This window comes from Micromesistius poutassou, assembly GCF_964030765.1.
Source record: "Micromesistius poutassou genome assembly, chromosome: 3".
Lineage (NCBI taxonomy): Eukaryota > Metazoa > Chordata > Actinopteri > Gadiformes > Gadidae > Micromesistius > Micromesistius poutassou.
In genome coordinates, this window is record NC_140273.1 from 16,870,888 (window position 1) to 16,888,022 (window position 17,135).

General features: G+C 41.8%; 2 protein-coding genes across 2 annotated transcripts in view; one reads left to right on the top strand and one right to left on the bottom strand.

Moving 5' to 3' along the window:
* ppap2d (phosphatidic acid phosphatase type 2D) overlaps window positions 1–15,591 on the bottom strand; it is a gene marked incomplete at its 5' end in the record, with an annotated part of 20,782 nt that extends 5,191 nt beyond the window's left edge. The window contains one exon of the mRNA XM_084464981.1: window positions 15,402–15,591. Within this exon, the coding sequence (XP_084321107.1) occupies window positions 15,402–15,591 (190 nt within the window). The remainder of the gene's footprint in view (window positions 1–15,401) is intronic.
* LOC311340427 (uncharacterized protein) lies at window positions 6,291–12,353 on the top strand (the record flags this gene model as incomplete). Its single annotated transcript, XM_084465328.1, has 10 exons — window positions 6,291–6,764; window positions 7,257–7,989; window positions 9,585–9,668; window positions 9,811–9,882; window positions 10,321–10,404; window positions 10,547–10,618; window positions 11,057–11,140; window positions 11,283–11,354; window positions 11,723–11,788; window positions 12,130–12,353. 10 exons carry the CDS (start codon window positions 6,291–6,293, stop codon window positions 12,351–12,353), a joined length of 1,965 nt encoding a protein of 654 aa, XP_084321454.1.
* Window positions 15,592–17,135: the final 1,544 nt, after the last annotated feature.

Consider the following 17,135-nt stretch of genomic DNA (forward strand, 5'->3'; position numbering starts at 1 on the left):
GTGTGTGTGTGCGTGTGTGTGCGTGTGTGTGTGTGTTAAAAGAAAGAAAGGATTTAAGAAAGGAAGGTAGAGGGGGGTTGGGTGTAGAAGGTGTGATGGACAAAGTTGAATGGCATAGCACCGGATACTATACTTCATATTCCATTGCATTTATTGAAGCCCAGTTGGCCCAGGCAAAGTGCAGCTATCGTCACGTGCTGTCGTGCATGCATGAACGTCGTATGCGACAGCCACAGCTTGAGTCCTTTTGTATCTCCGACACGAGAGCAGAGCTCCAGTGTGGGAGGTGGCGGTAGCGCGCCACGCCGGCAGGTAGGCCCCACTGTTGGGGGGAGGTGATGCCACCACAGCTCAGCAGGCTTTGACCCAGCCCACCTTCAGTCCCGCTCTGAACCAACCAATGACACACGTCCACAAACACACATGTACATGCACACATAGGAATACATGAGAAGAGCATTTGCTGGAATGCAACGTATATAATATGTATACATATATATATATATATTTATATGTATATACAGTATATACGTGGATGTCCGTGCAAAGGGAATGTGTTTGTAGAGGGTCCATGGCCTCCTCGGAGCGGACTAGAGGGGGACGGTCTTTTGGGGCTTCATTCACTGAGCAAAAGTATAGAAGGGATCAGTAAATCAAGACCCCAAATGCCCAAGTGTGTGTGTGTTGTGCTGTTTATGTTTGGTTGTGTGTGTGTGTGTGTGTGTGTGTGTGTGTGTGTGTGTGTGTGTGTGTGTGTGTTCGTACAGCTATCATTGTGAGGACCACCTAAGGTTTTTAACCTTTTGAGTGAGGACAATTTTGGGAAGTGAGGACATTTAGGCCGGTCCTCACTAGATTTTCACTGTAATGGCTTCTAGAGGCTGTATATATGCTTCTCTCTAAGTTTCAGAGAGGTCCTCAGAAAAATGCAAAACTGAGAAAAAATCCACACTTCTGAATACACACTTTTTGCTCTCTATCGCCCCTATGGGTGGTTTTTAATTATTGCACCACAAAGTGTTAAACTTAAGAAATGATCATTTCCAGGTGTTTTTGAGTAAAATAAACTATATTATATTGAATTTCATTTTAGTTTTGTATTTTTGTGATATTTAAAAATTAATAATTTGTCTTCTTAGGTCACAATTTGTCATTACATTTAATTCACAATGAAAAAGGTTCATAGACCCCGCCTGAAATCTACTTTAAATGTACTTCTTTTTTTTTTACTTGACCTCTGCTTCATAAAACTGACTTGTGAGTTATGTATGTGATATTACAGCTTATCAGAACAGTCACTTTACTACCTTGCTAACACTCTACAGAGATGATTGCTGTGGGAAGATATAACTATTTAAGACTTATATTAACACAAATATTCTGCTTACTTCTGCTTGAAATAACTCTACAACTGAAATATGTAGTCTAAAATCAGCAGCATACTGAGGTTCTGTTGACCATGGTTAATTTTTCAGGTGCTGATAGATGTAAGTGGGAGAACTGAAACTACTTCACTTAAGACTCAAGGATGAACTGAGTAGATTTTCTCAGGTCAGAGGTAACTCATGAATGTGATATCAGAAATGGTTTTAGGGATTTTTTTTTTTTAGAATCTGAAAGAAACGTCTGCTAAGACACAGAGAGAGCAGAAGCAACACCCAAAGCAAAGCCCAACAACATCAGTACCAATCTGATCCAGAGGAAGTTTAAAACAAAAACAAACAGACCAGAAGCTAGCACTCACCCATCACCACAGCTCCTCCATGTGCCAGGGCTTTTACTGAAGAGTAGGCATGGCCAGCAGAACAGCTTGTTACCTGTCTACTGTTGATCGTTTTCTGCCATAAAATGTTGGTTTTAGTTAGCGCAAGTTAGCTTAAGTTAGCGCAATTTAGCGCATCTGTTTTCTTCAACTTGCAATCTTTTTCTGCAAACAGGAACTTTAAAAAGCTGGTCTGTGATCATATCAGTCTTCAGCCACCATCACCTTTCAAAACAGTGCGTGTGTGTCATCACGCACCTACCCATGGGCCAATCAGTGAAGCTCAAACAACAAGGCCAGCACTAGAAACTCCACTTGCCCCTAGGGAGTTAGTTCTGTCAATAACGCATGAAAATTTGATTGGCTGATGATACGGTCACTCAACGTTGTAACCCAACAGCAGTATTCAACTTTGATCCAAGGCTGCAACGCAACTACTGCCCCCACCCACCCCCCCAAGCACAAGAAAGGAGCTGTGATGCGTTTATAGGACATAGGATACCTGAGCTCCACTTTTAACCATTCGTTTTCTGGAAAATCTCTCTCTCTCTCTCTCTCTCGTATACAGTCGGCATGTGAAAGCAGTACCAAAATAAAAAGATGAATAGGCTACATCTTGACAAATGAATATTAAGAGTAACTTAAATTAAATATAAACACATATCCATCAGCTGAAGTAGATGGGACATCTCAGTCTCGCTGAGTTGTGGTGCACCAGGACCACGGAGGTCAGCAGGACCGAGATGCCCCGTCTACCTTGGCCGTCTTACAATGGACCTCGACTGTGGAGAAGCCCCCACCTCCATGGCGGAAGGCGACTCTGGCACGACACTGCATTTCTCATAACATTAGATGGCTGAGGCAGACAGGGTGTCTCAGTCTCGCTTCCACTCTTCCTGGTCTGATGGACCATCACACTCACTGCCCTGCACCTGCACTCCGGCGGCCACAGTGTTTCTCGAGACCTGAAGATCATGTGGCCTGCACAGTCAGGGACAGGAGGCTGCACACTTATTTTTCACATATAATTTTTTTTATTTTAGGCAATATGTTAACATGAACTTTCACTCCTGTCTCAAAGTCATGCATCTGGGTTCAAAAATGTTCCTCTGTGAAGAAATTAAATATGTTGAGAATTAGATGAGATGATGATGATGGTGCTGTGTTGCTGCTGTCTGTGGCATAGAGGTCTGTGGGCTGTGCTACCATTGTACATTTACTGCAGGGATATTCAATTAAAATTCATTGAGGTCCAGCTTATCAACTTTCATCCAAGAAAAAGGTCTGAAATGTATTGTCAATTTAAAAGGAAGGAAGGAAGGAAGGAAGGAAGGGTGGAAAAGAGGACCAGATTAGGTCAAGGAAGGAAGTAGAATGAAAGACTATGGGGGGAAAAGGGCGGGAAGAAAGGAAGAAAAGAAGGCTGGAGGAAAGGAGAGGAGGGGGATCAGTTTGACCCAGGAAGAAAACAGGAGGGTTAAAGATTGGTCTCCTCTCAGGTCTGGATTGAACCATCACTGGGACCGGGTCAGGGACATAGGTTCGCCATTTCATGATGCCTGATTTACTGTATTAAAAGATTTAAGGTAACCTACTTAAACTTCAAGGTTATTTTCTGATACTTAATATTGCTCTAGATGCTCTGGAAATCCCAAATAATTATGTCATCAACAAAGGAAGGTTGTTGTATTTTAATTTGGGTTCAAGTAAGATTTAATTCATCCACAAATAAACATAATTATTCCTGAGGAGCAATTCTGTAGTTCCTAACTGGTCTTTACCATATGAAACACAGAAAAAACAAACATGATAATATAAAATAATTAATGCAATGCTAAAACAGTGTAAAATATAAGGGTATATTCTGAGAGAGGCTCAGTAATTTAACACTTAAATACTTTTTTTTACTATGTATTTTTTCAAATACTTTATTTTAACCTTGAAAAAAATAACAATGCATGATTTAACAGTTTTTAAGCATTAGTGCCACTACTTTGTGCAGATAAATGTGATTCTTCAATTTAAATGCAAGTTTACAGCCTGCACAGAGGTCTGAGAGTCAGAGCTGAGAAGTGCTGATATTGTGGTGCACTGTGCAGGGCAGAGCGGCGCCTTAATTAATGGCCCATCAAGGGGAGGGGTGGTTTCCCCGCCCTTTGATGGGCCATTAATTAGTACCTAGTAGTATTAGCACCTGTGGCTGTGGGGGGGATGGGCACTGGGCAGCGCGGTACCTCAGTGGAGACATGAGCAGCAGAACTACCTGCACTATGGAGCGTGGGAGGAGTCCAGCGAGGTGCGGGCGACTGGAGAGATTCCAAAGGAGGTTAAAGCGTCTTAAAGAGCACCACGAGGACTGTGAGGGACGTGTAAGTAAAATATATTTTAAATTCCTGTAGTGTCAGTTTCAGTTTATGCTAATGGTGTATTGTTTTGCTATTTGGAAACGTCACAGGCAAGATTCAAACTTTTTAAACTGCAAGATGGCAATGTAAAATGTAAAATTTGATACTGGAAAGCTTAACAGGTGTTCATGTTACTTCATTTCGGATTGTTATCAGTGGGACTTGATATCAGTGGGGCTTGTTATCAGTGGGGATAGCATGATGCTAAGCTCCCGACCGGACTAATTGGCTAACTGCTAATTTAGCAGCGCCGGAGCTAGCCGTTAGCAGCACCAGAGATCGCTGTAGGTCGTTAGCACTGCTACCCGGGCCGCTACCTCCGGCCGACCGGGTCGGGGAGAAGCTACTCCCGGCCTGCGGTACTACTAACGGCGATTCCTGCTGCTGCTAACTTAGCGATGTTAGCGGCTACCCGTCTGAATAAAAACTACGTGCTACTGTAACGGGTGTGGCCTTACTATTACTCTTCTTATATGAATGGGCGCACATCCGTTAGTTTATAGTGGTCTGCGTTGTGTTCTGGTGAATGCGCGGGAGAAGAACTGCTGGACCACAATGGAAGCTGGTTGTTCACTTTTAATCCGTTCGCACAAAGTCAAGTCAAAAAAAGGTACATCCGAACACATCATAAGATAGCGTAGACTAGCCCTTGCGCCGTGCGCCGCGCGCTGCATTGACGTCACTATCCTAAACAAACCTTTCTTAAAGTGACAGTGTAGGCATGATAAACACCTTTAACAGATTAGAAAACGTACATGGAACATAACAAACACATGAATCAGCATTTGGTGAATTACAATTAAAATAAAATAATACAATTAAAACATGTAATTTCACCTTGGTTACACTACCATACGTGACAACATGAGTAAGTTATTCTGCTGCTTTCCTCCTCAGCTGTTCTACTGGTTTTATGCACCGTGGTCTAGCTTGGTGTGTATTTACTTTGAAAGGATACACGTGTGAACGCAGGTCACAACCAGGGGTCCGTTTCACAAAGCAGGTTTAACGTTAGTGAAAACTCTGAGTCTGTTAACCCTGAACTGAGGGAAGAGATGTTGGCATATCCTTTTAAAAACATTGACATTGTCATTCCAATTTATTGATGTGATACGTGATTGATAGCTCTGAAAGTGCACCAAATATTCTTCCCCCAGACCTACTTAGTGGAGCCCAGGCAGGTGATTGTTTAATTATTTGTTAAGACTGTTTCAGACAATAACATTAAACAATATAAATTTTCTTTTTTCTTAGGACCAAGCCATGAGTGTGGAGCCAACACAAGTAAGTGAACATACAAAATCTATACAGTAGTAGGGGTGTAATTATTTATATTCCTTCGATCTAACTGCATTGGTCTGTGCTTGGCAAATTGCCCTTCCAGACAACATGTATCGATTTAAAATCTAGGAAAATGTACATTGGATTTAAGCAGGACAAATGTTGTTGTTTTTTAACCACTTTTATTGACTACAACGTTAAACCAGCCACATGCGGCCAACTGTCTGACCCTTGAGGCTCTGACCTGTCTTAAGTAAAAAAGAGATGGACACGCACATCCCCAAATGCTAAACACTAGGTGCTGGACTACTAAAAAGAAACCAGTTAAAGAAAAAAGGAGACTGCACACTAGTTGAGCTCCCAACAGTTATTTAATGTCACTCAGAAAATGTAATGTTTTGGGCCTAGGAGGGAGGGAGGGAGGGAGGAAAGAAAGAAAGAAAGAAAGGAGGGAGGGATAGACGTGTTTCAACCACTTGAAGAAAGCCAAGTGGCTGAAAAACGTTTGTCCGACACTGCTGTGCGGTTAAGACAAGATTCCAAGTATTAATTGTGAGTGCTGGTGTTTGTTTTGTTTACAGTTGGACAGTCATCAGGAAGAGAGTGAACCTTCATTACTTGAAACTTCTGACTCAGGAGGCTCAGAATACAGCCCATCCCAGTCAGAGTCATCAGGCAGTGATGCAGATGATATCCTCTCTGAAGAAACTCTTCGCACAGATTCATCAGAAGAAAAACCCAAAAGAGCAGGCAAGTGCAATATAAAAAAACACAGAAACCGCAAAACTTACGTAAAAAGAAAAAACAAAGAAGACGCCAAAGTAAAAAGTGTAACCGTAAAAATGTGCACTAAAAGGGAGGACGGGAGGCGCTCATGGGACAAGAGACACTTCTGTCTTTACTGTGGAAAGCCACAGGCAAAGGTGGCGAGGCATCTGGAGAGAAAACATAGTGCGATCAAGGATGTAGCCTATGCCTTCAGCTTCACGGCAAAATCAAAGGAGAGAAAGGTGCTTCTAGATCAATTACGTAATAAAGGGGATTTTAAACACAACACGAAAGTACTGAAAAAGGGGAAAGGGCAAGTTGTGACATGCAAACAGCCATCTCTTAACACCTCTGTTAACGATTACTTGCCTTGTGCTTATTGTTTTGGGATGTTTGTAAAAAAAGAGCTATGGAAACATCAGTCCTCATGTGCGAGTAAAAGATTGTGCACGGTAGATAATGAGGAGAAAAAAACAAGAAGAAGAGTACAAAGTAGAGCTGCGCAGCTTCTTCCGATCAGGGCTTCCTCAAGTGGATGTCAGGCGATTGTCAATAATATGCGGCAAGACGACGTCTCTTTTCACATAAGGTCAGACTCTTTGATCTGCAGGTATGGTGAAGCACTTTTTGCAAAACATGGACGTGTGAAGTCAAAACACCAGTATATTGCACAGAGAATGAGGGAGCTTGGACGTTTTATGTTGGTGGTTAAAAGCATGAACGAAACTGTAAAGGACCTGGCAGATGTGTGTGCACCATCATGGTATAAGCTTGTAGTCAGTGCGGCAAAGAAGGTTTCAGAGTTTAGTCCTGGCAAAAACGAGTATGGGAAACCATCTACTGCTGTAAAAATCGGATTCTGTCTAAAAGGAGCAGTGGAGGTCCTCATTGGTGAAGCACTCATGAATGATGATGACCTGGCTGAGAAGAAGGCCAAAAAATTCCTTGAACTTCTAGAAAAAGACTGGAAGAATCATGTGGCTGTGAGTGCTCATCAGACAATGCAAGAAAAACGATGGAACAAACAAGACGACATCCCCCTTACCAAAGATGTGGTTGCCCTGAGGGATCATCTGAGGAAGATAGAGGATAAAGCAAAGGAGGAACTAACAAAGGAGCTAAGTTTAACAGCCTACAAGACATTGAATGAGACAGTTCTGGCACAGGTCATCATCTTCAACAAACGGCGTGAAGGCGAGGCATCACGCTTGTCTCTTCACATCTACAAGACAGCAAGCACTAATCCCATTAACAAAGACATCTATGAAACATTGTCGCCACTTGAGAAACAGCTCAGCGGTCTTCTAACACGCATAGAGGTCAGAGGAAAAAGAGACAGGAAGGTCCCAGTTTTCTTTACGGAGAGAATGAAGGAGTCGATTGACTTGTTACTTGAAAGGAGGGATGAAGCTGGCATACCCGCAGAAAACCCATATCTCTTCGCAAGACCAGGTGCATTGACAAATATACGTGGCTGTGATTGCTTGCGAAAATATGCTGAGGATAGTAAAGCAGAAAACCCTGAGCTCCTTAGATCAACCAAATTAAGGAAACAAGTTGCCACTCTCTGTCAACTCCTCGATCTAAGTGAACAAGAGCTTGAACAAGTCGCAAGATTTATGGGACACGACATCCGGGTGCATCGGGACTTTTACCGGCAGACAGACAAAACGTTTCAGATTGCCAAAATCAGCAAACTTCTGTTTGCTATGGAGGAGGGGACAGGGACCATGAAGGGCAAGAACCTAGACAACATCAGCCTCTCTGTTAGTGGTATGTGTGCACTACAGCTGACAGTTTTGTCCTGTTTTGACCCAATAGCTAGTTAGCTAGTTTATTCAGCAGTAGTCTTTTTGGTTCTGAACTGACTAATTATCTTTCGTAGGTGAACCTCCCACATCGACCTCTGACCTTCGCCCAAAGACAAAGAACCCAGGCAGAGGGCAAGACGATGGTATGTGTCTTAGGCTTCTGTTTATTTTAAACATGTTAGAGGTGCATGTCTTATTTGACTTATCTTATTTGTTGTCCTCGAAGGAGAGAGGGAGGAAAAGAGGAGAGAACAAAGGAGAAGGGGAAGGAAAGAGGGAAGGAAAGGGGTAATAAAGGAAGGAGGGAGGGAGGAAAGAAGAACAATAAAACAAACAGAACAGAAATAGGACTAACCCGAACGATTATTTTCATTATTGATCAGTTGTTTGGCATTTTTAAAAATTTTATTGACCAGTGTGTCTCAAACCAGCAGGTGACATCGTCCTCAAATGTCTTGTTTTGTCCAGAAACCAGAGAGACTCAGTTAATTGTCAGAAAGGAACAAAGAAACCAGAAATGTTCACATTTAAGAAGCTGAAGAAGAGAATCTGGAGCTTTTTTTCATTCAAAAAATACTCATTTACACTTATTAGATTATCAGAATAGTTAATTAATTAAGTCTTATATTTTTTGATTAATTGTTGCAGTGCTAGACAGAAGGTTAACATATTTGGTGGTACCTGCATCTTAAAACTGAGGATGCCTTTCTCTGATCTGAACATTATTTTGATATAAACATTCTCACTACTTTTGAGTCATTTCATTTTGCGTCGGGGTTCTATTCATTCTGTTGGGGTTTATTTGGGCATAACGACTGATAAACTACACATTTTCCTTCTTATTACATGGATTACGAGTGAAATAATTAATTTCAAACAATGTTGATTCAAATACAACTTATTGATTTTATAAATTGCATTTCAAATCTTTTCATTTCTCCCTGTTTTGCTGAGCTTCCTCACTGTTGTCACCAAAGCCTTTGGTAATCAATCAGTGGAGGGAAAGGTTATCACGTACATGTTACGATGAATGTATTTGTGTAGTCGGATCTGTCATTAACAGCTGCACACCGGCTCAGGGGCTCTGATCCTATTTGTTTTTTCAGCCATGATGTGGAGCCTAGCCTGACAAGTCAGACTATATAATTAAAGCAGAAGTCAGTGATCCGGTTGTTTTTAGCTAACTTCCTGTCAGCGGATGGAGTTGGCATTCTCCGCCCTCGTCCAATATCTACGTCTCCTCCTGCCGTTCTCTCTCCTCATTGGATAAAGGTTCTAGGATACAAGAAAATGATCTCCTGGGTTTACAGCAGAGTGACCGACAGACCTGTGTTACGGACCAAACACTCCATGGAAGTGATTGCTGTGGGAAGATACAGCTATTTAAGACTTGCATTAACACTAATATTCCACTGATATTCCACTGACTTGTGCTTTTTAAATGTATAGTCTGGAAATGACCGGTAGACCTCGGCTCAACCCAGGGGGTGAGATGAAGGCTTTCTTTCAAACTTTAACCTGTAAAGATTGACTAACGTTTGTCTTTTTCTGTTGTAGATGAGAGTGTGGGATCGAGCCCAGATATGAGGCTCTCCCAGAAGAAGAGAAAACACAACAGGACTCGGACTCTGAAAACCAGCAGTAAGTTTGTTAAAACTCAGAGCATGGGTTGTAAAATGCCAAGAATGAATAATTTCAGCCCTCTCTGCAGCTGGTATTATGATCTCATTGTCTCCTGTCATATTTACAGAGGTGTTGCACTTGTGTTGCTCTTGCTTTACAGATGCACCTTCGGACCTGTTAGGCAAAGTCCGCCGTGAGCCACAAACTGAGGATGAGAAGTCAGACACAGATGGTGAGATTAATGATGGTAGTGGAATTTAGAAATGCAACCTTTTTGTACCCTGTGGTTGTGTTTTCCTTACTTAAACTTATTAGATAAAAGAAGTAGAAGGGGCATCGTTGAGCTCAGTTGGTAGAGCAGCCTCCTATGTGTTGAGGCTACAGTCCTGACTGCAGGTGGCCCTTTGCTGCATGCCATTCCCTCTCTGCCTCCCATTTCCTGTCTCTTCCACTATTAAAGGCCAAAATATACTTTACAACAAACATGAAAGTTCCTTGCAGGGACTTTAAATTTGTTATATTTGCACCTGTTATATCCCTTTTCATCATTACCATTGTGTTTATTTGAGACTGATCAATACATTACTTTAACAGCTACTAAAATAATTCAATAAAGATCCGAGACTTTAACCTGTAAAGATTGACTAACGTTTGTCTTTTGCTGTTGTAGATGAGAGTGTGGGATCGAGCCCAGATATGAGGCTCTCCCAGAAGAAGAGAAAACACAACAGGACTCGGACTCTGAAAACCAGCAGTAAGTTTGTTAAAACTCAGAGCATGGGTTGTAAAATGCCAAGAATGAATAATTTCAGCCCTCTCTGCAGCTGGTATTATGATCTCATTGTCTCCTGTCATATTTACAGAGGTGTTGCACTTGTGTTGCTCTTGCTTTACAGATGCACCTTCGGACCTGTTAGGCAAAGTCCGCCGTGAGCCACAAACTGAGGATGAGAAGTCAAACGCAGATGGTGAGATTAATGATGGTAGTGGAATTTAGAAATGCAACCTTTTTGTACCCTGTGGTTGTGTTTTCCTTACTTAAACTTATTAGATAAAAGAAGTAGAAGGGGCATCGTTGAGCTCAGTTGGTAGAGCAGCCTCCTATGTGTTGAGGCTACAGTCCTGACTGCAGGTGGCCCTTTGCTGCATGCCATTCCCTCTCTGCCTCCCATTTCCTGTCTCTTCCACTATTAAAGGCCAAAATATACTTTACAACAAACATGAAAGTTCCTTGCAGGGACTTTAAATTTGTTATATTTGCACCTGTTATATCCCTTTTCATCATTACCATTGTGTTTATTTGAGACTGATCAATACATTACTTTAACAGCTACTAAAATAATTCAATAAAGATCCGAGACTTTAACCTGTAAAGATTGACTAACGTTTGTCTTTTGCTGTTGTAGATGAGAGTGTGGGATCGAGCCCAGATATGAGGCTCTCCCAGAAGAAGAGAAAACACAACAGGACTCGGACTCTGAAAACCAGCAGTAAGTTTGTTAAAACTCAGAGCATGGGTTGTAAAATGCCAAGAATGAATAATTTCAGCCCTCTCTGCAGCTGGTATTATGATCTCATTGTCTCCTGTCATATTTACAGAGGTGTTGCACTTGTGTTGCTCTTGCTTTACAGATGCACCTTCGGACCTGTTAGGCAAAGTCCGCCGTGAGCCACAAACTGAGGATGAGAAGTCAAACGCAGATGGTGAGATTAATGATGGTAGTGGAATTTAGAAATACAACCTTTTTGTACCCTGCTGGTTGTGTTTTTCTTACTTACAACTTATTAAATAAAAGAGTAATAAAATAATTTTGCATGAATAACAATGCACTACTCCATCCCCTTTCTTCTTTCAAGTTTTTAAATAATTATTTAATTCATTAAATAATGTAATTGTATTTAATTCATTTATATTGTCGTCTTTGTGGCAGTCAAATTATTGCCCAACATTATGCAATTGTGAAGAACTGTCTTCATATCAAGCAAAAATATAGTGTAACGGCAACCTGTTTTTTGAAAGTCAGATAAAAAAAAAAAAAAAAAGTTCTAATGTTTGCCTGTCTGTGTTGTAGATCAGGAACCAGGACTAAATGTGATCGAGAGAGAGAGTGGAGAACGGCCCAAGTCCAAGGAAATAAGTAGGTTCTAAAACTACACAGGAGAAGCATACAGATCGTTTCCCCCCAAGGGGTTTTGTTGGGAGTTTTTCCCAGTTGATGTAGGGCAGATGATGTTATGATGCTGTGTAAAGCCCTTTGAGAAAAACTAAGGGGCTATACAAATGAACTAGCCTTGCATGGCCTTGCCACACGGTCAAAACTCTGAATGAAATGTATAAATTGGTACTAAATTGTATACTACATAAGTACTGTGGTTGCTATCTGTGACTACCTGCAAGCTATGTTTGTACAGATGAAAATGTTTATTGATGCCTGTTTATTTAAGGTATGCATTGTTTTCTGTCATTTGTCACCCCTAGCAAAGGCAAGGAGAGGATGGTCTGAGGCTGAGAGGACAGCAGTGCATAAGCACTTGGATGTGTTTATCAAACAGCGCCAAGTACCAGGAAAAGAAGCGTGCATGAAATGCATAAACAAAGAGAAAGTTCTGGGCAAGAGAACCTGGAAGGATGTTAAAAACCTAGTGTACAACAGAGTTGTTACGCTGAACAGGAGGTCTGCTTCGCGCAACCTTAAATTTTGAATAGAGTGACTACTCTAGTCTTCTTTATTCATGTTCATATGCTGTCGTTCTTTTAGCAGCTCAAAGACATGTGAGCTAATCTACTGTTTAAATATGTGACACATGTTTTTGTCACTTTATTAGTGTTTTCCCATGTTTAAATATACTGATAATCTACTGTTTAAATATGTGACACATGTTTTTGTCACTTTATTAGTGTTTTCCCATGTTTAAATATACTGATAATCTACTGTTTAAATATGTGACACATGTTTTTGTCACTTTATTAGTGTTTTCCCATTCAGGTGTATAATTACAAAAGATGGTTGGCACTTAAGTGTTCTTTAACACATTCTAATGTGGATGTATTTTTTTCATAGTCTGTAAAGAGAATGGGAAATAGAGTAACAAAATAACCTGAAATAAATATAATTACAGACACCTGCTGCTTTATTTTATTTTTTTTACATCTTAACTAGTGAAGTAGAATAGAATTTATTTGACACTGTTAAACAATGAAACACTGTTAAACAGCTCCAGCATGGCATCTTCATCAAAAGCAAAATACAGACATCCTAGAATAAAGCATGAATAGATGTAATAGGCGATAAATAAGTTCAGAAAGGAGGGAAAAAGTGAAGGTTTTATTTCAATGTGTATAGATGAAGTCCCGTCTACAGTCATTTCCCCATGTGATTGCAGCAATGGCTAATGGATGTTTTTCAGTCTGTTTTGGTTTTGATTGTCGTGTATCTTCTCTCTGAGGGCAATGGAGAGAACAGACTGTGTCCGAGGTGTGGGTGATCCTTGGAGATGCTGCTGGCTTTCTTCTTGCCCAATGTGGATGTCTGATAGAATGATATGCTCCGCTGCCCTCACTACCCGCCAGATGTCCTTCTTGTTGTCCTCTGTGCAGCTGGTAAATCTTGCAGTGCAACAGTAGGTCAAGATGCTTTCCATGGTTGATAAGTTGAGCAGAGTGGGGTAGGTGGGCGTGTTTTAACTTTCTTAGGATATATATCTTAGGATATTCCTAGTCTCTGTTGGGCTTTCCTCACCTGTTGTGTTGGCCAATGTGCATGATCCAGGTGAGGTTGGCTGAAACGTGGACTCCGAGGAACTTCTCTACCCTCCACTTCCTCCCCTTGGATAAGGAGGTTCAGAGTAATTCTCAGATTCACACTTGCTTTTGCCGATATTTAAGTCCAGGTTATTTTGTAGACACCAATGTGTCAGGTGCTGTACCTCTTCTCTGTAGGCTGCTTCGTTGTTTGATGTCAGCAAACTTGACAATGGGGAACGGAAGAACAGTCATGTGTGAATATGGAGTATCAGCGAGGGCTGAGGACACACCCCTTGGGCATGCCTGTGTTGAGGGTGAGCGTATGTGATGTAAAATTCCCCACCCTCGCAATCTGTGATCTATTGCAGAAGAAATCCAGAATCAAAGTGCACAATGAGCTGCCCCCCAGGCTGAAGTTGCTCAGTTTCTGTACCAGTTTATGGGGAATGATAGTGTTAAAGGCAGAACTAAAATCCACAAACACCATCTGAACATAAGTGTTGTTTTTGTCCAGGTATGTAAGGGCTGTGTGGAGTGCTGTGTACATGTTAAATACACAATTAAGCTTCTGTGCAGTAGACTGACTAACTTTAAATCAACATTATTTTGTAAGTATTCCACTTGTTTATAAGCCACAACCTCATATAATAATAATTATGATGTATTATTACATAATTGGTTTGTTAAAATATATATACAAACATATATAGTGGTAAAGGGTGACTATTGAGCAAAAAAAAGGAGTTATTGTTAAATTGTCTGGCTGCAAACTAATTTAATATGGTGCCCATGAAAAAGTCCCCACTTGACTAGTAAACTGGGTTTTTAAAACTGATTTTTATACTTTGGTTTTTAAAGAATTTGAGGTGGGAAATGGAATCAGGGGGTCAACTAGTGGGGAAAAGTTGCAACTACCTCTCTCTAAGTGTAGCAGAAAGGGTGGTCCTCACTACCAATGCACAGTTACTCGGTCCTCACTCTGATGCCTCTACAGGAATGTGTGTGTGTGTGTGTGTGTGTGTGTGTGTGTGTGTGTGTGCGTGTGTGTGTGTGTGTGTGTGTGTTGTGACTTCACTCCACTCTTGTCAACAGAACAAAGAGCAACTGTGGCAGCAGCCTGAACCATCCTTGCACTGTCCCTCCTCCATTCTCCCTCTCTCTCACACTCACACACACACACACACACACACACACAAATGCACACATACACATACACACACACACACACACACACACACACACACACACAATGCATTCATTTAGCAGACGCTTTTATCCAAAGCAAAGCTTTAACCACGAAGACACAACCAAGAAATTGAAAGAATCATGAGAGTAGCCTACATACAATTCATCCAATAAGCATACGTTTTCTCTCTCTCTCTCTCTCTCCTCGCTATACACCCCCCTCCACCCCCCCTCCCCCCCGCCCCACCCCACAACCCCTCCCCTGCCACAGGGATTTTATTTGTATTTATTTATACTGAAATCCCCCGGGCGAAACTCTTCCCTGAGAACTTTTGGTTGCCATGGAAACGATAGAATTCCCGGAGCAATGCAGAAAGCAGCTGGCATGGAGGAAAGAACTTGAGAGCGCGATGCAGATAAAGCGGTGGGAGAGTGTGTGTGTGTGTGTGGGGGGGGGGGGGGGGGGGGGGGTGGTGGGGGGCAGCAGAGGCGAAAGAATATGAGAAAATTAAGTCCAATAAGATCAATAAAATACTTTTTTTGGTTTCCTTGCTGCAAAGAAACAATTAACCATAGTCGAAGTCTAGAGCACCTCAAACGCCTCAATGTTGGCAACGATTTATTCTTTAAAACAAGAACCCTCACATTTATAGATATATACAATGAATATATAATTTAAAGAAACAGACAGACAGACAGACAGACAGACAGACAGACAGACAGACAGACAGACAGACAGATAGACAGATAGATAGATAGATAGATAGATAGATAGATAGATAGATAGATAGATAGATTAGGCCTACTGAAATAGTACTTACCAAGTAATAGACACAGAAGATCTAACCCGACCAAAAGTTTCCGCTTGGACAATGCCTGTCCGGTCAAGTCGCAGAATCTCCTGCCAATTCCATGATCCATCCCAATGCCTTTATTCTCTGCTGGTTTGATCTGTAGATCCTGGTTTGTGACATGGACGGAGACACTTCGCTGCCCAAATGCATCCAACATGATGACGGTGAGTGTAGTACAGAAGGGGAGGTGATGCTGTTAAAACACTCACTTGATTGGACCTATTCAATGCATTCGCCGCCACGAGAAGCTTCGACTGTCGCCTTTGATCTACCCCAGAGTGAATGGGTGCGGACTTAATCCGATATGGAAAGGCATGAAATAACGCGGAGGTAACGCGATGCCATCTCAAATAGTCTCCATGAGCAGCGACCGCAGATAAATGTCATCGCGTTTGAATCACAATATACACATTCCACACAATACGTCTCGACTCGCCTCGCAGAGTATGTCACCCCCAGGGATGTGGGGACACGGTGTGACGGAGACGTGAAAACGTAGTTGCGCAAAACTTTCTTGGACGCGGGACCTCCGCAAGAGGGGGTCCTAACAGCGGACACAGGACCTGCATGCATAGGCTATACTAGTATGTTGTAACAGCCTATCTTAAGACTCTCAGATTGTTGTTGTTATTTTTTATTTTGTATTTTTGCGTGTCTTTGTTGGACTGTGTGTCTCTAAATAGTTCAAACACGGAGTTCCCAGTCTTTTCTACTTTCAGATGTGAAACACACATCGGTTTAGCAGTCAGCACCTGTCGAGCAGAAATTGGAGAGGGGAGGACGTCACCCGTCACCAACTCGCCATCATCATCTCGGATGGACTTAAAACGCCGAAAATACACATGGGGAGCGGACGCGACGCGACACGTATGGCGATGAGCGCGTGTTTTTGTTGACCTGCTCCAGAGCCCGTCTCTGAGGCGTGGGGTTGCGTTTTCCAGAATTCTTAGAAGATCGGCTTCACTGTTGACTTTTGCCAAGTTACAATGAAGTTCTGCAGTGCAATTGATTGATTGATTTGTATTTGCGGGAAGCCGTGAGGATGGGGAACGATATTAATGAACTTGTTTGACTATCTTGCAGATAAACATGTAGTGACTATAAATAATATTCCTGAATAATAAAATAATATTCCATGTGGCGATCATGGTACGGAACTTGAAGTGGTGAAAGTTAGAGGTGAAAGGGATTTCCCTCCGTCAAATAATGGGACGGTCCGTTACGCACCATGACCTATGCTGCGTTCCAGTGACACTTTTTACCGCGTAATTACTGGGGGGAGTAGCCTACATCGATCCGGTAGCGGGTTGCGGGTTTGACTGCCGTTCCAGGGCACTTTCACGGGTAGAAGGTTGTGAAAACACGAGTTACGCGATACCGAGAACGCACCAAGATAATATGATAAACGGTCAATATTATAACGTCAAGTTCAAATGCTGTCCCCACTTATACTGTTGGTTCATCAATTTGTAATGAAATACTATAGCCGACATTGGTCAGGAATATTATTTATAGATGTCACTACATGTTTATCTGCAAGATAGTCAAACAAGTTCATTAATATCGTTCCAAATATATAGGCCTAATGGATGAAGTTTTGTGGGATCTAAATTGATCTGTGGATGTTCATTCTACGGGGCGCTGGTTCCTTTATCAGATGGGGAAATCAAAGAGTTTTAGTTTTAGTTACGGTCCCTGTAC